Source organism: Lissotriton vulgaris, chromosome 6 (assembly GCF_964263255.1).
Source record: "Lissotriton vulgaris chromosome 6, aLisVul1.2, whole genome shotgun sequence".
NCBI lineage: Eukaryota > Metazoa > Chordata > Amphibia > Caudata > Salamandridae > Lissotriton > Lissotriton vulgaris.
In genome coordinates, this window is record NC_141694.1 from 1,725,403,788 (window position 1) to 1,725,427,284 (window position 23,497).

At 42.7% G+C, this 23,497-nt stretch overlaps 1 protein-coding gene across 2 annotated transcripts in view; it reads right to left on the reverse strand.

The window, feature by feature from the left end:
• Positions 1 to 23,497, reverse strand: part of TAF1A (TATA-box binding protein associated factor, RNA polymerase I subunit A) — a 394,276-nt gene that overhangs the window by 368,852 nt on the left and 1,927 nt on the right. For both annotated transcript variants that reach the window (XM_086927938.1, XM_086927937.1), the window contains exon 2: positions 695 to 793. In XM_086927938.1, coding sequence (XP_086784064.1) covers positions 695 to 791 — 97 coding nt within the window. In that variant the 5' untranslated portion in view covers positions 792 to 793. The remainder of the gene's footprint in view (positions 1 to 694; positions 794 to 23,497) is intronic.

The window sequence follows — 23,497 nt, forward strand, 5'->3', positions numbered from 1 at the left end:
GCACACGCTAGGGCAAGGGGCAAAACAGATAACAGCATGCACAATAACCAGTGGCAATAAAGGCAACAGTGAGCAAACTAGGAAATGCGGCACACAAAATGCCAACAGCAGTCTCGTGCAGCGACACTTGTCATTTTCTTTCAAGGGGCACGTCTACAGGATAAGCATGACTGCAGCCTCCCAGGGCGTGATAAACCCAACATTCCTCTCCTTCAAGCTCAATAAATTTACCTCAAAAGGTAAACGAGTCTGGGAGAAGGCAGACAAGCCCTCGGCATTGCTGTGGTGGGGAGGTGTGGAGGGGGGCGGGGAGAGGCAAGAAGAGAAGAATAGGGGAGAGTAAGGGTGACGAGACGCACGGGGAGCAGCAGCCTTTGATGTGCCGCCGGCCGTGGGCAGTGAATAATTAGGGGAGGAGAAATTCCAGAGCAGGGGAAGCTGGTGGCTTTGTGCACGCGCTTTCTCCATGGGCACAGCATCAAATCGCCCGTTTAGTTAAGCTCTGGATAAGCACCAATATGCTTGCGCATTGGCAGAGGTCGAGCCCTAAAAAGGATATATATATAATAGATAGATAGATAGATAGATAGATAGATAGATAGATAGATACACACACACACACACACAAACCCATAGATAAATACATACATACACAAACGTATTTAAAAAAGAGGACTATGTTGAGAACATTTACTTTTGTATGGATGATGCCTGTGGGTGTAGGGTAGCCGGATATTAGGGATCGACGTCTGTGGCATCTCTTCCCCAGACTCGTCCCCGGACTCTTCCATATCTAAAAAGAAGCAAATTACACATTACTGAAAAATATATGATTTATTTCAAATACTTCAAGGTGTCTGCTCGATAATTTGGTGTTATTCGCTAACAGTATTGATATTGATGAGCTCGGTTATGAAAATAAACAAAGTAACACATACCCACTTATTTGTGATTTCATCTGAATATTGTGCAATCTACCAAAAAGTGAGAACTTATGATGGTGGAACGGAATCATTTTTTTTAGCATCATATTAGCCCACTTTTTCATTATTATTATCATTAAAACAAGACTTTACTTCTATTGCCAATCTCCTGCAGCTTTCCTCATCAATTATCATCCACTGACCCAAATTCCTTAATGGCTTTTTTTTTTTTTTACATCTTGATCTTTATTTTATTACCCAATGGCCGAATGTTCAAATTCATTTTGGGTTTGCAAGTCCTTTGATTCACAAAATCATAGTTTGTAAATGCAAAATTATTTTTTACTAAATATTAATTTAAACCTATTTTGTGAGTCAGAAAAGCATTTCCAACTCGCAAAATGGGTTCAGCACTCATTTCGTATCATAATTAAGAGGGGTATGAAAGGGGCATCTCCTCCAATTGTGATTTAGAATGATAGATAGATACATTATATATATTTGGGTACCACAATTGCAGTTGCAAACTATTGATAAGTTTGCAACTCCTGAGAGGAAGGGGTAACCCATCACAAATGGTAAGCTGTCCCCATTGAACAGTTTTTCCTATAAGAATTGTGTGAGGCAGCCTTTGGAGGTGCAGGAAGTGGTGTAATGTGCTCCTAAATGAGTTTTGTTTTTAAAGAAGCCACAGGCAAAGACAGTAAATCTGGTGTTGGCTGCAAGAATTTTGGTTTTGTCAATGCTCGATTTTTTAAACAATTGTTTCTAAATTTGTTGATATGGGAAGCGGATAGGCCCTCATCTATCAAATCAATAAAAAAAAAAAAAACACTGCCTAAACAGCAAAAATATTATTTGACGCTAAAAGCACAGGCTGCCATATCTGTACCGTGTCAGTGAAGGGAGTTACTTTCTACGGATGTATTCTTTGTGAAAGTTCAGAATGTTGTCTCTCACAGTGAAATTACCCAATAGCTGAAGTCGGCTGACCACTGCCCCATGCTATACGCTGTAGGAAGAAGAAAAATGTGAATAACTGCAACAGATCAAAGGGTGACAAAGTTAGGCTAAAAGCACCCATAAGTATGTATATTATACAGATAATCTTAGTAAAAACAAATGGTCCTGGCTACCATCAGACCTGCAAAAAACACAAAAATCCCATCTCCGAGAGTGGGAAATGCCGTACTCTACCTGCCTCCCGATCTTAGATCCAACACCATTGTGGACTTCATTGCACCACTGGTGCTCGACTCCAGATCTTTCTGTCTCCACACCAAACCATAATTCCACCTGTAAGTCCACGCAGACCTAAACACCAACAACCTCCTAGAAGGTTTGAAGACACTCCAAAACACCCCATAAGTAAATGAGCCCACCCATGTCACCTGATATCTCCTCAAAACTAGGTTTACCAACTTTTCTGACGTCATCATGGACAAACTGACCTCCCCCCTTCCAACCTGGACCACACCAACAGGGTACCACATCTACCAAAACCATGTAGCTTCTACTGGAACCTAGAACACCACTGCACGAAGACAACGTCTTGGCATCTATCACCGACTTCAACTCCTGGTTCACCTCATGAGCAGACACCCTGGCTTCGCTGAAACCTTCCCCAGTTCATGGACCAAACCACAAGCAAGTTGTTACACAGATGAGGTACTACTCACCAAATGCCACTGCAAACAGTTGGAACACTTTCTTCAACATATTCACAATGACAACAGGAATGCCTACTGATCAGTCCTCCATTACTACCACCAGAGACTCAGATCCACCAAATGTTCAACCTTGACAGAAACAATCAAAAACTGATCCAACTCTAAAATGATCTACATATTGAAGGAATTAACCTCTCATGCGATAAGCTTCGTGACGATGACTCCCTCAGAGGAAATCTACTCCCAGCTCACTCACTACTTCTGCAGCAATCCCAGCACAATATACAACTTCACATTCCAACCAGAACTCTCTACCGTCACAGACCGCCAACCCAACAAGTAGAACTCACTGGAAACCTCCCTCGCCTGCTGGCCAATCACCCCTCCAGGAACCACAGCCACCATGATCTTTATTCACTCAGGAGCCCCTTCTGACCTTTGTCAACAATTCATGTTCAACAATAGACTAGGCCACACCTGCACTGCGCTGACTACATTACTCAAGAATTCTCTCACTGCTACTTCCTTCCTGGTCCTTCAGCGTACTCAAAAACACAGACAAATTGTAGGCCAATCTCCCTACTACCCTATCTGGCAAGGTCTTGGTAAAACTAGTCAACAATCAACTGACTGATCACCTCAACCACCACTACTCCTGGACCCTTAATAATCCAGATTTAGGCCAAATCCCACTACCCTGGCTGCCCCCATTGCCACCAACAAGGACATCCGTCTCATCATGGACAAGTGTGGCACCTCAGTGATCATGTTTCTAAACATATCTGCAGCTTTCATCGCCGTCTCCCATCCCCTCCTCATCGAATGCCTCCATGAAACTGGAATATAAGGACCTGCACTCTGCTGGATCACTTTCTTCCTCGCATGTCACATGCAGTCAGTCAGCCTAGCCCTGTACTCCTCCACTGCTTCAAACCTCATCTGTGACATCCCCCAAAACTCTGCTCTCGCTCAGCCCCACACTTTTCAATGTCGCCATGGTCTCAACATAATGTTGTATGCCAACAACACACTGCTCATCCTCTCCAAAGACACTTCAAGCACCCAAGAAAAATTCCTCAACTTTATGCTCGAAGTGGGAAACTGGATGAAGACCAACTACCTGAAGCTCACCTTGGACTAGACAGAGGAGGCTCTCTTTGGAAAAGACAACTCTCTCTGATACTCAGCTTGGTGGCCCTCAGAATTAAGACGTACGCCTACCCTGTAAGAAACCCAAGTAAGAAACCTAGGGATCAGAAAATCAACAGTTTGGGTTTTACTGGAATTTGCATAAATAAAGAGGTTTAAAAAGAAGAAGTGTGCAAAACTCACCATAGTGGCTGCATGGAAAAAGAAAGACACACCGACAACATCGATGTGGCATGCCCGCTTAAGGAGGATCCTCTCCATGGGGTCTGGCAGACATCTTTAGAGATAATTACAAGGCTTTCGAACATAAGTGGGGCCCACTAGTCACCTACTTATCCCAAGGTTTGCCCTTCCAGAAGGGCTATGCACCTCTTCCAAGTCTAATCTATCCAAAACCGGCCTGCAGTTGAGATAACCCCTGTTACTTGATTAGTGAGAGCCTAGCTTCGCTTACTCAGCCCTATGGCAGAGCTTCTGCTTAACATTATTTCACTGCGCACCACCATCTCCACCGGGACGGGGAGGTTTGGTTGGGAGTTAATTGGAGGTTAGGTTCTTGCCTGAAGACATTCCTCAGGGGTTTGTTGTTTCAAATCTAGCATCTTATACTTTGACTATGGGGATTGGTATGACCCTAGGGCTGTATGAAACGGAGATCCAAATAGCTGAATGTCTTCAACCCCGGGGCCTGCTCGCCCTACTATACTCATGCCGTCACAGTGACTTTTTTTGATGCTCAATAAAAAGAATTTGAGCCCTGACATGATAAGAAACCTTTATTGGAATTGTTATATTTAGATCATTTGAAACTCTGGATAGAAAAGTTATTGAAAACTAACAGGGGAACTTATGAGATTTGGATGGTTTGGAATGCCCTAAAGGCAGGAGTTAGAGGGGAGACCCTCATCTTTGGCCTATATCTACAGAAAACAAAGCAGATGGAGATTTGGGGCTTTTTTAAGTAGCTGTCATTCGCAGAAGGAAAAACTAGACTGCAATTAAGTGGGGGACATGATATACAAGAAGCACAACAGGAGATATCCATATGGAAAGCCAAAACTAACAAATATTTTTGTAAAGAGGTGACTGCAAAATATTGCATGTACAGGAAGAAATTATATGAGTAAGGAGAGGCTACTTGTAGACTTCTAGCTAAGAGGATCAGACAGAAGGAGTCTAGAAGGGAAAAAATGGCTATAAATGGTCCAGGGAAAGAATCATTGAAACCCCATCAGAAAATTAAGGTTTTTTAAAGAGTTTTATGAACCTTTGTATCTTGAGTATTTAGAACCTCAAGGCAAGGGATATGGTACCTTCTTTCAGGGCTTAGAAAGATATGGGGTAAATAAAGAGGATAAAGGGGCCCTCGACTCTTCGATATCCATGGAGGAGGTTTTAGAAGCTATAACCTCTCTGGCAATAGGGAAAGCTGCTGGCCCAGATACCCTTCAGTTGTAATTTTTAAAAACATATGTTCAAGAACGACAGCAGTATATGTTAACATTCTGAAATCCACAACGAGGGCCGATTCCTCCTTCCGGGGAAGCAGCCAATATTGTGATTTTTAAGAAGATAAGCCACCCCTACTTCCCAGGTCATTCAGACCAATTTAACTGCTAAATTTCGATGGAAAGATCCATCCTAGGGTGTTGGCAAACAGACTGGGTAGGGACATTTTGCACTTAGTCTCAAACAGGCAACATGGGTTTATCCAGAGAAGAGGTACAATGGACCATATTAGACGAGTGATTATGCTATTTGATCTGGCTGAAGTTCATAAGACCCCCTTATGGTTTATTTTATAAGATTGCATTTTACCGTGTCTCATGGGGATTTTTATGATCAGTTTTGGAGCGGAAAGGGTTTAGGAGAGAATTTATAAGGGCCATTAACTCTTTATATAAGACCCCGACGGCCAGAATATGAGCAATAAGTTTAGAATCTGAGACTATACATATTTTAAGAGGAACAAGGCAGGGTTGTCCATGTTCCCTGCTATTATTTGCACTGTATATGGACCAGTTTTTAGCTAAACTGGAGGGGGACTTAAGTATTAAATCTGTAATCCAGAATCAAGTAGAATATAGAGTGTTTGAATATGCAGACGATGTGGCACTGGTAACTGTAGATCCTAGTACTCTGCTGGTTGAGATTGAAAGACTGGCACAGCAATTTGGGACATTTTCAGGGTATAAGCTGAACGAGGCCAAGGCACAGATAGTATGTACTGAGGCAATAGATTTGAGGGATAAACGCATGGTCTTTGTGGCAACCTACCTGGGAAATAGAGTGACAGATAATTTGGTGGTGAGAAATACGGCCCAAATGTTAGATAAAGTTGAAAAGGATCTGGATAGAATCGATCACTTAGACTGCTCACTAGTTGGAAGGTGTGATGTATTAAAAATGAATGTTTTACCAAAAGTTTCATATCTTTTTAGGCCCATTCCAGTGGATATTAGCAAACGCTGGCTGTTAAAATTAGAATCGCTTTGTGTCAACTTTCTTTGGGGATACCAAAAGCCAAGAAAAGCAGTGAAATATATGACTATCAAGACTCTAGGATGGCTGGTCGGTCCCCAATTTTACCCTGTGTTACAGGTCGTGTATTATACAACACATAGGTATAAAGGTGGATTTGGTGTTGCAGAATCTTTGACAATATATGAAATGGAGCTTGGTACTGAAGCAAAAGGCTTTTTAATGGGAATACTAGAGCCAAACTACTATAAGAAAACCAGATTTGATGTAGTGAAATCAGCATACAAAGCTTTGTTCTTTTATGGAGTTGCAGTAATCTTTTGGTGTAGCGAAGGGGGAATTTTCTCAATACCTACAGATTCGGGACTTTCTTTTTAAAAGGAAAAAGGAATTTAAAAAATCGATTAAGATCCCTTTTATTGAGACAGTTAGAAAAATGTATAGAATAGGTTTTATATACGAACTACTGACTCAAACTCAAAAAGACGATTTGGAGGTCCAGAACTCCAAGTGGGGTACTAGGTTGACAAGGGAGGGAGTATGTTGCCAGGAGTCTCTGGAACTTTCTGATAAGGTTCTATTAACTGAGAGTCGGAGGAGCCAGTACTTTAAGACAGTTTCTATCCTATACTATACCGCAGTTAAAATGTCCAAGTGGAGGGTGGCTCTGATGGCATGTGCAAACTGTGTGGCTCGGTTGTATGACACTACAATGCGGGCTATTACCATGCGTGCCATTACAACGCTGTTTTTACAACGCAAGTTGTTACAACGACTTGCGCTGTAAGCACTGGATAGTGGAATAGTTTCATTTTCTATTCCAACACCAGCCCACGTTACAGTAGGGAAGGTGTTGGAATAGAAAATTAAACTATTCCCTATCCAACAGCGCCCTCCAGCGCAAGTCGTTGTAATGACTTGCATTGTAAAAGCAACGTAGTAATGGCAGCGCGTGGTAATGCCCGCGTTGTAAAGGCTGCTCACCTGTGGCTCAGATCAGGCGGACATTGTACATATGTTTTTTTCATGTCCTAAGCTAGAATGTCTGCTAGAATCCCTGCCACAAAGGATAGAGGAATTTCTCATTCATGGCACCAAAAGGCATATTTGTCTTTACTGCGTCAATGATGCTATTGGGGTTGGTAGATAAACCAGAAGATAATGCAATAGTAAAGAAAGAATCTTCTTCGATTTTTATTGCCAAAGATGATCAAGACTTTGCAATGTGTCGGACTGGCTGATACCAGAGCCTCCTGCATTTGCAATGTGGAGATCCAGTTTTATGGCTACACATAATATGGAAATTAATTCATATAAACGTAAGGGTCATACGAAGAGACACTGGGGGACTAGGACCGGATCCTCAGTTACTAAGTGGATGGAGGATTTGAGAGTTTAGAAAGAGTCTGAAATGTAAGTGGGTTCTTAGCTAGCTTATTTTGAGCTGCATTGGGCATAAGATATTCAAATGTTTAAACTAAATGTATGAAGTTTAATAAGTATATCTTTTTTGCTTCCTTATCCTAGGAATAAGAACCTTTTTTTTTCTTCTCCCGTTGCACTTTCACTTTTATATGGCAGTTTAAGAAACACAAGAAAAATTGCTCTCTTTGCATAATTCTATATTGCGGATCTTTTATGATATGAGGATTTTAGATATTATGTATATGTATTTGCACTTAGCACTTTATCCGCTGTATGGATATATTTCTCTAAATGTTTCAAGATTAGCTGGTAGCTCGGCCTGGTCTGAATGAGGGCTCAGGAGAAGGGTTAATATGCTTGATAAAATATGTAATATTCAGTAGGATTATTTTTACTCAGTAGGTTTAAACTTGATCAATTTGGATATGTATTTTTGTTTATGTCCCTGCAGGTCTTACCTATTAATGTTAATGCTTTGTATAGTCACATGGGTTGAATATCAATAAAAAAATTTTTTTTTTTTTTTAAAGAGGCAGCAGCAGCTATGGTTAAACAGTTTTCAGGCCATGCTGGCCGACTGCAGGATTGTTTTTGGTGCAGTTAGCTAGAAGCCTTTAAATCAACCAACAATGATTAGTCCACCACCATCTAATTCTAAAAGTGTTATATTCCTTTTGTTAATAGCGAGGAAATGTGTTGAATTGCACTCCCCTCAGATTGGTTAAAAGTTATTCCATGTCAACTGAAGTCCACAAGAAGTAAATCATCTGCATACAATACTAGATAAAGGTGAAGGTCACCAAACCCCTTGTAGTTTATTTGCTGTAACGTTGATGGCAAATATGCCATGCTCATTTTAAGACTAAAACTAGTACACAGTCTTTTTTTAGACTGTTGAACATAAAAACTTTGCATCCACAGTCACCTTCTTTAGTCTACTCTCGGCTGTGGCTTTTCTTCTTTCAATGAGGACACATCGCACTCATGTTACTTCCATGTTTTGACACAGACTATAATATCTTGGCTAAAAATCTATCCTTGAAAAATGCAAAGTATGTTGGCGGTATGATTTACTAACTGAGATGGCATTCATTGCATAGGATATTTCTGCTGAATATTGAGATTGTATACAAATTATACCAATGAGAACCTCTATTCATACTAAATTCCATCTTTAGTATGGCAGGCCTTTACCCATAAGTTAATGTGGAATTTTTAAATTAAAATAAAGATCCAAATGGGGATACCGATAAATCGTAGTTTTAGCCAAAGGCAATCTTGGATAAAGCGGTCAACCACACAAAAGAAGTAACTAGACGCAATATAAGATTTTACTTGCAGGCATGGCTTTCAACCATGTTGTTGTCCACAGTATTAAGAACCCCTCTAAAACTACATTGTTTAATATGAAGCAAGTAGTTTAGTTTCAATCCACACAGTAACATGATGCAGCAATATTGTGGCATACAGGTTCCACTTGATCTAAAAACGAAATCAAATGAACGTTTGCATTACATTCATGTATTCCTTCTTATGAACTTACACAATATCAATACTAGGGGTGGTCAAAATTGCACAATTTTTTCTCCTAATAATTGTATAAATGGTTCACAACCTTATGATTCTGTAGGAAGAGATGGTTTGCCAGTGTCTCTTGTCACTTTGTTCTATCCTATTGGGCACTGTGAGTAAAACAAAGCTGTGCAAGATATCAGCAGGGGGTTAGTTCAATTAAACTCTTAATGAGACACCGGTAAACAAATCTCCCACTGGTAACTTGCAAAACTTGTTTATGCTGTATGCTAAGGTAAAAAAGAAAAATTACACAAAATCAAATAAATGCAATCTTTAAAGAAAGAACAAACTTTCCTTTAATACAAAATCTGGAAATTTTGAAACAAGCTAATTTTAATGTATAAAGCTATAAAGAAAGAAAGCAAATGGTTTCTTATGTTGCGCACAAAACTAATTTCTAGTGCAACTGTTTGTTACACACTTGGATCGTCATTATGCACACACTTAAACAGCTGATGACGGAGTTTGATAATTACCCACTTTAGTTCCGATACAGACTGACAACTGCCCTTCTGCTAGCAATGACCAGAACTCTTAATGGTGTTTTGTTCAAATTTAATTTAACACCAATTCTAATTTTTTGCACTAATGATCACACTTAGAACCTTAAGGCAAAGTATGTCCTCAAATTATGAAAATATACTTGGATTTTTCATTTTTTGCGTTGACTTCTCAAAATACGTTTTTTCAGACAACCATATTGATTATTGAACCAGGACTTGCTCATTATTGCCGTTTGCTGGACACCAGAACCCATATTAATCATTCTCCAGTTAGGCCCATAAGCAATCGAAGGTGGATTGTGAATTCAAAAGATAATGGCTGCCCACAGCTGTTGAAACCTTTAAACAAGCGGTCGTCAGCCCACTAGTTAACAATTAATGTTTTTTTTCTTTTTAGGTTTTGCCTGCAAATGCTCACGTAGTGAGCATTCGCTAAAAAACCTATTGAGTTCTATATATGATCGATGACCCGCCTCTGCCTCTCATTGGCTAGCTCCATAAATGGAGACTAGCCATTGGGAGGCAGAGGCTGTCAATCGCGCTTTCTCACGAAAACGCGATTCGGGGGCGTTTCTGGTGCTTTTTTTAAGCCCCGCCCCTTTGTCCCGGGCCGCGCTGCGATTGGCTGCCGGCCCGGGACACCCCCGTGACGTCATTCCCGGGCCGCGCTGTGATTGGCTGCCGGCCCGGGACACCCCTGTGACGTCAGCCAATCACAGCGCGGCCCGGGACCTGACTTGTTTCTAATGGCAATAGAGACCTTTGTTTATGTAGTATTTCTTCTCTTTCTTTGCACTGTGGCAGTTTCCATGCACTTTCATCGTTCCTACCTCCGTTGGTAGGGTAGCGTCACTTCCGGTTATGCTGAGTCTGCCGGCGCCATTTTGTGTGAGAAGCGGTGTTGCTGTCGAGTCCTCCCGGAGGTTTTAGGTCACCGAGGCCCCAGGCTCCGGACAGTAGAATGCCTGCCTCACCCCTCCGAGTGGCCGTGGTTTGCTCTAGTAACCAGAATCGGAGCATGGAGGCACACAACATCCTAACGTAAAGGAGAAAGGAAAAACCACCCTTTGGAACATAACATCGGAGACTATGGACTGGACAGTCTGACGGGTGGGGACTCGGAACTTAATCGGCCACCGTCGGTGAAGTTGTGTCTTTTTCTGGGCATAACATCATCGAGTACTGGCATTTTCTGCCACGATATCGTTTTGTTTATGGGGTACTGTGACGTTGAGCCCACGGTAGTATTTATCTTTTTTCCGAAGTAGGACACCGTAGCATTATCGGTTAGGGGGAGCTTAACGTACACGGGTGCGGTTTTACAGTTCCGTTAAGGTAACTCTAGCCTCATTATCTGTACATTTGGGGGTCTAAGGAAAGGGGGAATTGGGGGGGGGGGGGGATTAGGAGGAGGGGCCATCTGTGTTTCTGTCCCACTGAAGGGAGCAGGCACCTACCTCCTTGTCTCCACAGACACATTTGCATCACCATGTGCTTTTCTTTTATGTGTTACTGTTCTCGTTCACTTTAACCTAGTTGATTTAATTGATCTAAAACGAGACTAATAGTTTTATAAACGTATTTATTTAAAAAAAAATACAAATCTGTATCTTTGGGGTGTAGATTTGCTCTACGTTTTGTTCACAAAGGGTTTTTAGGACCCCTCTTGGAAAAGCTTCTCGAGTTCCCGGTTCCGGTCGTGAGGAGGCGAGGTGGGCTCCTAGTAATTATGCACAGCGTGCACCTGTGTGTGAAAATGCCCTTGCACTCGCTCCGTTGCACTTCTTCCATTTTCTTTTCTCCACAGGAAAATACTTTTCACCCGCTGAGAAATACCTGTCCCTGAACCCACCAATTTTGGGTGCATGTTCTTTCCGCCCCGACCCAGGAAATGAATGTATCTCTTACAAGTGTCTCATAATAACATGAGAACATGCATGTAAAACGCCTGTATTTGCTGATGAGTTGGTTCGGTGAATTTTGTGGGCACTACTGAAATCTGCGTGCAGCTTCCTTGCAGGTTATATCCCAGCAGATTCAACCAGCCATTCATCCTTCCGAGGCAGGCCAATGAGATGTGCTTTCAGCTTGGGAGAACAATCACCCCGTTATTTACACTGCCTCAAGCCTGTCAGTACCTGGGAGCAAGCACTGCCCAAAATGTATGCTATATATATATATATATATATATATATATATATAATATTATATGTGTGAGTGGAATGTTCACTTTTCACTAATATTTACATAAGGTGAAATCGTTTTATAAATTAAAAGCTACATTATGTTTCAAAATTAAATTTCGACTGATTTTTTTGTTCAGTTGTATACAAATGCTCGGTCAATCATATGCATTTAAGGCATGTTACTTTCTTTTTATCCATGCTCCATGGTACTAGCATTTCTGTATTTCATTGATAGAGGTTTTTCTTTCATTCAACATAACATCACTCTTTCCTCGTCGCATCTTCAGCGGGATACCAGATCCCTTTCTAAAACAATGACATAATTCTCTGGGACTGTACAGACACAAAGGGGCCGATTTGCAAGCCTTTTCGCACCCTACATGGCTGGGTTTGCTGCTACTTGATATCTACAGAGGATGTCTCGTGCCGGAAGTGACTGCATTTACTCTCCCATAATTGCAGAACCCTCCAATTACACAAGTCCACGAGCAACCGCGTCACTCTACCACCTTGGGTGGCTGCTTGTTGGGTGCCGCTCCTAATGCTAGAGGGAGTCCCCCCAAACTATTTTTAGCTAAGTAAGACCCTCTTTTACCTGTCGATCTTCTTTTTTCACCCTCATATTTAGAACCTTGGTGCTGGTATACACGGATTACAAGGTCTGTTGGCTGTTTAATTTGTAAACGCACACGTGCCGGGGCCAAAGCTCTGCTCTGCCGCCCACGGCCGGCGCTACTGAATGCCAGGGTGTCAATCAAACACGAAGCTGGTTTAGTGACGGTTCCACCTCGTGACACTTTGACCCAGCACCAGCCCCCACCCCCTCGTCCCCCCTCTCCCCCCCTGATTTCTCCTTTGCCACTGATTTTGCGTTTTTCTCTTCCTTGTTCCTTGTGTTTGCTTCTCTCTCCCTTGGGATCAAAGTCTAATAAGGAAAACTATGCCCTGGTCCCCATAGATAAGGCAGTGGGCTTCACCTGCAACCACCGCCTCAAATTAAGCAGGGACTATTTCAAATGTAGAAGAGTGCTGTTTATTGTGACCGTGTCTCTGTCTGCTGCTCTCTGCCCCCAGCTGTGAAACTGCTGGATTCAGGAGTGGCTACATGACATGAACCTTTGGAAAGCATTCCCCTTCCCCCCCTCCCCCCTAACGTCGCAGTACATCTGTTTTACTTCCTGTGACTTGCTTTGTAGCAGGACATGTTATTGGAGTCAGTGGCACCCATCAGCAGGGCAGATAAGGAGGGGATGCCGGTGGGTGCAAGGCCCCAGGGTCGGTGAGCTGAGAGGCGTGTGTGTAAGTCATCCAGTGCACGCCCTTTGCTTTGCGTTCTCTGACTCGTATCCTGGATTTATACTTGAATTAACAAGACTACAAGACCCAGAATGCAAAACAGAACACCACTATTGGATCAGCTGCTCACACGTGGGCTTGGAAACCCCTGGGAGCTCTGCAATGCACCTCACATTGGCGTACACTGTGCTGGAGTAACCCCTGGGAAGGGTGGGTGAGCCGTGGGCAGCTCAAGGCTGGTGGTTCACCTTTTAAGCTTGGGAGTTTTTGAGCATTCAGTGACTGACTCCCCTCGGACCCTTTTCCACCCTGGAAGGAGTCGGAGAGTTGCCCGAGCACAGGGCTGGGGTTAATCCTTTTTGGGGGTGGCGGGGTCAACAGTACACCCTCAAGCTCACGAGGGTGTCGCAGAAGAAGTTACTGCTAAAACAAGCATTTGCAATGCAATAGGACTCGCATTTACGCAAGACTTATTGCATTGCAGCACAGACAACGGGAGGGGGCAGGGACAACGGGAGGGGAAGGGGTGAGAAGGAGCAAAAAAATGGTGCTGGCAGTGTAAATAACATGTACCATGTAACATACATGTCAATAGAAACGATTCAGGTGGGAGACTTTTCAAGCCAAAAATGGCTGTATTTTACCTGTCTCCCGCCTGAAATTGCATTTTCTACAATAGAAGTGAATGGGGAAGTTTCATTCTCCCGATTTTTTATTTTAAATCTCCCGCGCCCCTGTCCTAAAATGTTGGCATGGATGGCTTAAACATCCAGCATTGTTTAACAGGGTTCACGTCTTATCTTTCAAGGAAGGAACATCTGGGTACGGGCATCTAAAGGGGACACGGGCTTGCCCCGCAGACGTGGAAAACTATAGGGGAAAGTTTGAGAATTTTTTCACCGTTCTTTCTGGGCGCCTCAACAACTTATATTGGCGAGGCGGGCAGAATATCCTTTAGTATGGACCGGGGAACAGTATTTCGTGATTACAAAGGTCTGCCCCCTGTGTACTGTGATGGAATATGCAACTTTTCGGATATGGTGATAGGAAAACGTTCATAGTGCAATAGGCGACACTACAAGAGTAAGGGATCACGACCCAATCGAGTACCATTAGATAATGGGATATAGCATTCTACCGGTCTGAGAAATAGCTCTTTAGCACCCTGTGTGATGCTGTTCGAGTTCGTTTGTAATGACTGCAGAGTTCAATCGGCTGTTGTAAATTAGTCGTGCATTTTTCTCAACATTCTCTCTTGTTTATAAGTTGCCGTTTCGACTTTGTCTCATATCGGAATACTGCAGATTTTTAAGGTTATAAACACGTTATGCCTGTTGATTGGCATATCCCCCCACCCCTTAAAGCGCGGGGTATGTAGAGAGAGGTTTTGTGTACGCATAATGCACTTTATGACTTAGATCGTCGTGTCTATGCACTTGAGTCTTAGTTCATGTGAATAGTGGCGTGCGTTCATTAGAAATTCTGGTCTTCCCTGCGCTTAGAAGTTTTTACGTGAAGTTGGATAAAGGACAATAACGCTTTAGACGTTAAGCTCGCTAAACCACAAAGTTATTGCTTTAGTTTTTTTCATGTTTTAGTATGAATACATAAATGGGTTCTAGTCTGGAACATTTGAGTTCTCAGCAGTGCCTGAAAGGAGTGCGCGTCGCATACTCTTCCTGTACGGTTTGGCCAAGGTTTTCTACTGAGAGGAAGTCTGGTGCCCTTTACTCAGCAGCAAGCAAGGTAAATGTACAAACTACCTGCGAAAAATGCAGCCTGTAGCGTCTATTGTCGGCTGCAGGAGTTCGAATACCTCACAGGTCGCTAGTCCAGGAAAGGGGCATGTATTGTGATCTTGAGGTGCCTATTTGTCTTTTCAATACAGGAGCTCTCCTACTCGCCACTTATATCGTATTTCCTATTGTGCCCCTCTCTTAAAAGAAATGAGGAAATCTGATGTATACCCCTGTTTTCAGTGTAGATTTCACATTTAATTATTTTAACTGTTCCATGTTGAGTAAGTTGTATTTTTATCCGGCGTATACTGGGAATGTTTTTTTATTTTTTCAACATGGTGAATGTTTTCTTCCTGTAAACACTCTACCTCCACCAATTCCGGGGCCCAAAGGGCAATCTTTGAGCCAGACACTGGTGGGCCATCTGTATCTTGATGCCTTCCATCTAGTATCTGCCAGAAGCACGCAAAGCCTCTACTACACAAGACTCATTAGCAAACTCTGTGTATATATACCCCGGACAGGGTGGAAGCACTGTAGCTCCTGGGCTCTACAACTATGGACCTATCGGAAGCACTTTGAGAGACTGCACACTGAACCTGCTGTCGTATCTTACTCCCCTAACCGAACTATGCACAAGAGCTCAGCGTTAATTTTCAGTGGATCTGCTTTAGCAGCTCACCACAGTGCTCAATTTGTACTCCCTGCAAACAACTTCCAGAGGTCTTGGAGTATAGGCTGGTGTTACCATCCACTAAATCGCACCCCGTCCGCAGTTCTTGACGTTGCAGCCATGGATCTAATTTGGCTGAAGCAATACCAGAATCCAACCCCTAAATCCGCACGAGATGCAAGGCATCATCCCATCTTTGGCACCTCCTGCACCATATATTGTAAGGTGATGACAGCAGTCCTCTCCAGCTAAATTGCCATGATGTGATGACAGGCAGGGTATCGAGATCATGTTCTCTAAAGTCCAACTTAGATGTGCTCTTTCATAGTTAGCAAGAATTCTTCTTGATTGGATTTGTCACCCAATCTTTAATTTTTAGCCAGCATCACTTTGTTTAGTAATCTTAAATCCCGGCAGGTAGTGTTAAGAGTGAAAGTGCTCGCCTCCAAAATGCTGGTACGGCCTACTTATTTTTGTGAAAGAAGTTTGCCAAGCAGTTGACCCTGCAGTAACACCCCGTGAGAAATCTATTGATCCGCGGCTATGGCGAGTCAGATTTTCCCAAGGAGTACTGTTTTTAAGGCCTGCCTGGTGGAAGAGGTCCGGTTGACAAAGAACAGGTGTTCTGTTCATTCAGAAAACTAATGAGAAATAAAGGTGTCTTTTAGTTTTTATCTTCTCATTTGCTGTGCATTCAAAGACAAAGGTCAGATGTCAACGTATGTCTTATTAAAATTCCTGCTTATTTTTATCCATGAGATTGTTTACTTTTCTTTCTTTGAATGCAGAGTTAGAGGGTTTTGTAAAAGCGAACTATCTGACAGTCGTGCTGCGAACACATTTAAATAGCTTGTAAATGAACTGTACACTATTTCAGTAGGTAAGCAAACAATTATTTGTAATTTTGAATTGAGATGGAAACGATTTTGTTAGGGTCAAAACAAATCGGAATACTTTACGTGGAGCTGTACAAAGAATAGATATTTGCTGAAACTCAATTACCACATGTCATAGTATGAACGCTATTTACATTTATCGGTATGCCTGCATGTCACTGCGAAAGCTTGTGGCCATTTCAATGGAAAGGTCTGAAAATGACACCGCACTGTCGCATCATGCTTTAGCAATATATTTATTAAAAATTATTTTTTGAGTATGGACAGAGAAACCTTCTTGCCCTCACCCTGATGACAATGCTATTAGTGAAATAAGAGGCATGCCAAGGGTCGTGTGTACCCGTTGTGGGCTAGATTCCATAATACATGGACCAAAAGTTTAGTCTATGAAACAAGTACTTTTTTTGTACAGCAGACATCACAATTTGAAGGTGCTCATGTGCCAAGGAAGAAAAGGGCGGCTCTGTAAAATGCATTATTTGACTACTCTCAAACACTTTTGGGACAAGCACATTAGTTAGGCCTAAGTACATTATTTCAGTCACCAGGCTTTTAGATCTGTTTTTTTAATTAATTTTTTAAAACGTAGTTTATTGGTTTTGTCTAAGACATATATAAATAAATATACTATAGCTGTCATCACATCCGCAAACAAGTTCCACAAAGAAGGTCCCCGCACAGTGAAACATTACATTAAGTGACGTTATAATAAGGCCGCTCTAGCTATGTCTCGAATTCAAGAAGAAAGAAAAACAATTCCCAACAGGTATCAGTTAAAGGCAGTTAAGTGATGTATGCATTCGGCATTACATGAACAAGAAACAAGGAGGCTCATATGGTTTTAAAAGCTTGTTGTTCACCAATTTCGAAGGAGGGTGTTTCACATGGAAATACAGTTAGAACAGCACTGTACAGATAGAATTATGTGACAACCCGAGGGCACTTGGTGAATGGTGATATATACAATTGGTGAAAGGTGAAGATGCAAGTGCTGAACGTGTACAGCGTGAACGGCACAAAGTGACAAAGAAATTATACAGCGATGGCTCCGCAGGATTAAGTATGTCACTTAAAACATGGAACAAACAATTTTACAGGAGCCAAAAACGTTAAATGCGAGCAGTGTTGTACACGCAAGACCATATGCGTGGTTTCTGGATACCCTGGCGGAGACAGCGGGTGTGGCGTCTGCATTAGTATGGCGTCGCCAAGGGCAGTAATAGCGTGGCTGCACCTGAGTAAATCTAGGCGGCGGTCAGGGCTCAGGCAATCCGGGCGGCTGGCGGTGAATCCAAGCAGCTCATGGACTCTTGCGTGTACAACACTGCTCGTAACTCGACAACCCTGTCCTGATGACGATCCCGACTCAAGGGGATCGAAACGCCGTCGACATCACAGCGCAATTCCATGGCGCATTTAATGTTTTTGGATGAGCCATTAGATAGTTTGAGGATGTGATTGAATAGGGGCATGTATTTATCAGTGGTGCTCTAGAACTGTAAGAGGGCATCTATGCACTCTAATTAAGGTTTTTTTTGTAGTGCACAACATGGGACTATGTGCCATTTTGTATACTTATGAGGGCCCATGGCACTGTTTCCATGCCACTGTTTGGGTGTTTTTGTCGGAAGCAACTTGTCCATGGGGCAGGTTGCTTCATAAATCAACTTGCCGTGCAACAAAATCCACTTGTCCCTTTCATGCCAGGTGGCAATCTCATTTTATGAGAGCTGATATCGCATCTCTGATTATGCTAGGGATCATACCATAGTAGGGGTTAAATACTAGCAATTCCCTTATTTACCACCTTTCTGCATATCTACATACTGGGCTGAAGGTAGTAGTAAGCAGAGCCTGTGCACACCCAATAACTTGCATGTTTTATGGGGTTTCACCAACTCTTCTCTAATCTTTTACCATACTGAGAGAGGCTGGACATTTACTCCTGACAATGACGCAAGTAATACTTCTTCCAGGGTTGGGGTAAAAAGTGGAAGGAGGGAAAGTGAACTTGCAAGCGCTCAACAGATTTTCTCATGAGCAAATCTACACTTGCATGTTTGCTTGTGCTTAAATGCAGTTCACAAATATTTTCTAAAACTAAGATTTCTTGACCTACTTATGTAAATTCTTTTACATTTTTGAAACCCATAAGTCTTCACTAATGCAAGGCCCGTCCCGGTTGTGCAATTTTGAGATTTCTTTAATAATTAGGCCCCTAATTAGGTCTGGTGTTAACCAAGACATTTTGTGTTTATTAAAATTCTCTCTCTGCCCATCAGCTGGCTTCACTATGAGTGACATTAGTCTGCTCTTTCACAAGGAGCATATTGGCACCCAAAGTTTTGTTCAGTGCCAGGAACTAATGTGGCATTGTGTGCTTTTTGAGATCAACATTTTATTTTGTCAATGCTTGTTATATTGGTGGGGGCCAGGCAGTTCCCGCGCCAATAAGGTGTTATAAAAACCATGGCAAAACAAGACACACATTGAGAAAACCAAAGGGCTGACCACCAGTTTCAGACCTGCTGGCTTTGCTCCCCCCCCGCCCACCAACCCTACCCGTGATAGGAATATTTTTTAGAAATACTCTCATGCATCAACACATTTTATAAACGATGCTGCAAGGAAATGGTACCTAACGTGTTACAGTAGTTGCATTTTTTTTGTGAACATTTTATTTTGAAAGCAAATATTCTTGCTTTTGAGCATTTGTAAATATTTGCATCTGAGCATTCAGTAGCATTATACATAGCCTCATACTGCTAATCTTTGAAAACTTGTGTTCACATGTTTATACTGGAACCGCTGTCTGTAGTGCAGTCCAAGCACACAATATTTTATTTGAACGCTCACCGTAATAATAAAGGCTTTGCATTAATGAATGAAGTTCGAACAACATGAACACAAACATTACCTCAATTGCAGACAATGCCCTTCTCTGATCCATAATGTGGTACCGTGAACTGGCAGCCAAAGGGTTTGTGCTTCACACGGTTGGTTCTATTTGTCCCAACTACAAAATGCGCATAAAAACTTGATGTCCTTTACCCCAAACAATGACCTGGGCGTTAGGCTATAGGAATTCCACTCCCCTGGTGCAGTGAAATGCACTGTCTTGTGCCCAAACGATTTCAAGTGTATACCTAGGATATCCCAGTTGACTGTCTGACTTATATGATTCAGCTAAGATATTAGTCTCTTTATTTTCTCGTCAGGTGGTCTAAAAGGCTCCTCAAATGCTAGGGCATCTCAGAGTTGAGCGCCCTTTGTGGTATCCTGCAATCCTATCTATACTGCTGACACATGCCTGCAGGAAATGATTGATCTCTGTATGAGGAGGAGAGGCTGCTTCTCTCTTTTTAGGTTTCGACTGCAAAAAAGCTGCGCAAGCAGCTTTTGCGCAGGAGAAATCTGAGTACAGTATGTTGCTCGGGAATCCACCCTCTGTTCCATTGGCTAGCTCCATAAATGGAGGCTAGCCATTGGAACAGAGAGGCGTCCGTCATGGCCGGACCAGATTCGGGGGCGTTCCCGAGAATTTTTGGCTTTTGGCTACGTCAGCCAAAAGCCAAAAATTAATTGCCCATGAAATCGTCCCTGCCGGCGCCCGACCATGAAGTCAGGCAGGCCGGGGGCGGGCCTCCGGGACACCCAGAACCGGAAGTAGGAGGGCGGGAGCCTACCCCGCCTTCCCCGGAAGAATCGCGGCTGCATTGGGCACCGGGGCAGGCAGGAGCCTACTCTGCGCCCCGGTGCACTCACCCGGAAGAAGAGAGGCGGCGGATGGTACAGGCGGGGCTCCGTTGCGAGGAGGAGAACCCCGCCGCCCAGGAGAAAGGAGCTGCCCGCCTGTCCAGCCACGGGACCTCCATGCGCTGAGGAGGGCCCCGCATCCTGCCGGAACCGCAACAGCAGGAGAAGCCGGTGAGTGGGGCTGCTGTTTCTGCTGTTCCCTGCTTGTGCCTCGTTTTTCGTGCCTCTGTGGCCGGCTTCTGGGTTGTCGCGCCTGTGCGCAGATCTATAGCAACCCAGCTTGGCGTGCATCTCCCGCTGCCATCTCAGTGGGCGATGTACTGGATTTCTAGGCCTTGCTCTAGTTTCTGGAGTCTGGCCTTCTCCTGACCTAAGACGGTGTTGTGCTAGGCCTGGCGGGGGATCTGCTGTAATGGTTGTATACCGGCAGAAGACTTGCTGCAAATGGGTAGAAGTAGTCTTTTTTTTTTCATTCGTATCTCTCTTTAGTCATTCTGAATAACATTTTATCGTCTACACTGGAGTCGGTAATAGTAAAAGATGTTTCCCTAATATTTTAAATTATGTTACATATTTAAAACATTTTAATTGATGTTTTCATATTTGATCTCAGATCATTTTTTTCCGAATCTGGCTCCATTCTAAAGAGAAAATATCCAGTTCTGTTTTTTTTGTTTCTTTCCCGACATTGACCACAGTAATTCTGAATTATATGCCATTCCAAGATGTCTGTCCGGTTATCTATCGGCAGGAGTCGTGCTGTATTATTGTCCAAACATCAATAAAGAACTTGGGAGGGACTATTTTGTAAAGAAAGTGGGTGAAAAACTATTGAAGTCAGGCATGAACCCAGAAGTATATAGCTGGGGCAGGATTGACATCATAGGGTTTAGGTGGTTAACCTTTAGATTTTAGGACTAGACAGGCTAGAGGCAAATTTTATGTTGCTAAGCATGGATCACCTGCGCTCGGTTCGTTTGACCAATGTAATTTACACATCATGCTTGATCCAACCAGCCAGGAACAAGACTGTTGAAGACCTTCCTGTTTCAGTCAACACTTGAGTAACTCCTCCACCCCAGCTGCCGTTATGTCAAGAGCGCCATGAAACCGTTGGTGAACGTGCCCGGTACAAATATTTTTAACGTAACAAGTCCTGGTGATTGATGAAGGGATACAAATGAGTAATGCGTTGACTACAAAGTTTCTAAATGTTTTCCGTTGTAAGCTAGGACATTTTAAAGGATTCAAGCACAAGATTATCTTGGTAACTGATGCAAAGCTCATAGTTCACAACGTACGGAGTATTCATTTTATGGTGAGGGAGGACGTTTCCAAGGAACTTAAGTAGTTGATAAATTGTGGGGTCCTAGAACTGATTGATGTGTCAGATTGCATATCTCCTTTGGCCGTAGCCAGACAGGTGTGTGGCTCTGGGTGGGTGTGTGTGGCTCTGGGTGGGTGTGTGTGGCTCTGGGTGGGTGTGTGTGCCTCTGGGTGGGTGTGTGTGCCTCTGGGTGGGTGTGTGTGGCTCTGGGTGGGTGTGTGTGGCTCTGGGTGGGTGTGTGTGTGTGTGTGGCTCTGGGTGGGTGTGTGTGTGTGTGTGTGGCTCTGGGTGTGTGTGTGTGGCTCTGGGTGTGTGTGTGTGATAGTAATTGCTGTCTTCTGAGCTCGTCCGTAGGGTACAATAGGTCTCACATTTGCGAGAGATTAAGCTATTGGCAATGTAAATGACAATGCCATTTTTTTATCTGTTTTCAAAACCAACACATAGATAAAAAATGTGTCATTTACAATGCCAATAGCTCTAACTTTTTCAAAGGCGAAACCGTTGCATTGTAAATGCTTGTTTAACCTTGTATCTCTCTTATGTTACCCATGACCTTATATTTAGGTAATCAGCTCGAGAGCCTGAACAGTGACACCTTGCAAATGGGAGTTACTGTCCACTAGTGTCAATTAAATAAGCCTTCACTTGAAAAAAAAACAATGAATGTAATTACTAACAGTGTAGTCAAATATAATGTTAACTCCAAACTGTAGGTAGCCTGTTTATCAAGTAATATTCTGTCCTTTTAGCATCCTTACATTAACATATGCAAGGTCCCTGCAACAAAATAGCTACGCTTGAAATTCCTTTAAGGCGGAAATCTTACTTGATCAATCAGTAGCTATCTAATGGGTGATAAAAAATATTACCAATTCAGTCACCTGTGACTAAATGCAGGTCAATGTTACACAGAGCCATCGAGAACTGAATATCAATTGTACTGTACCGCAACATTTAAGTGTCTACTATCCCTAAGTGGGGCACTAAAACTCTTTCCTGCAAAGGTAGCATGCTGTGCCTTTTAGGGTGTTTCTGTTTTTAAATCTAGGTGTAAAATGTTTACATGTCTTGCGTGATGGCCACCATGGGATGTAGCAAGGTAAAGAGCTGGCAATGGATTTCTTTTTTAAAAACTCTCAAGTTGTTTTACCATTTTAATTGTATAAACACTTACTGACGGTGGACAATAACAAAATAAAAGATCATATTGTTCTAACAAGGGTCCCAAGGAGAGACAATGTGAGACGATATATAACTGACAATGTGAAAATAAAGAAGATAAGAGGTGTATATAATTAATGATATGGTTGAAAACCAATCCATTTAAAAGAGCATACGGAACAAAGGGGTACATAACAAGCAATTTCCAAAAATATATCAGCGCTGTATCATCACAGTCCAGTGCAGTTGAGAATAGCAAAGGAACGTGTGTCGATGCACGATATGTCCACTCTCAAAATTGTATAAGATCGATCTTCACTGAAGAGCAAATAGTCCATGGGTGAAGAAAAAAAAAAAAAAGATTGTAAAGGGGAGGTGGTTGTACTGTACCGCAACATTCCAGTGCCTACTACCCCTACGAGGGGTGCTAAATCTCGTCTGGAAGAGCAGCATGCTGGGCTTTGTAGGGTATGTAGTTGGAATGCAGCTTTCCGTTTTTATACCTAGGTGGAAAGTGTTTGCATGTCGTGCATGAGGACCACTATGGGATGCAGCACTTTATTTAAAGAGTTTTATAGAGCACAAACTTGACCAGAGCGTATCAGAGCGCTATACATAGTTGACAGAATAGAAGTTACACAAGTTACATATGGAGAAGAACAATTACATGTGCCATTCACAGATTCATAGCAGTTGAATACACAGGAAAAACAGTAGCAGTTGCATGAGTTACA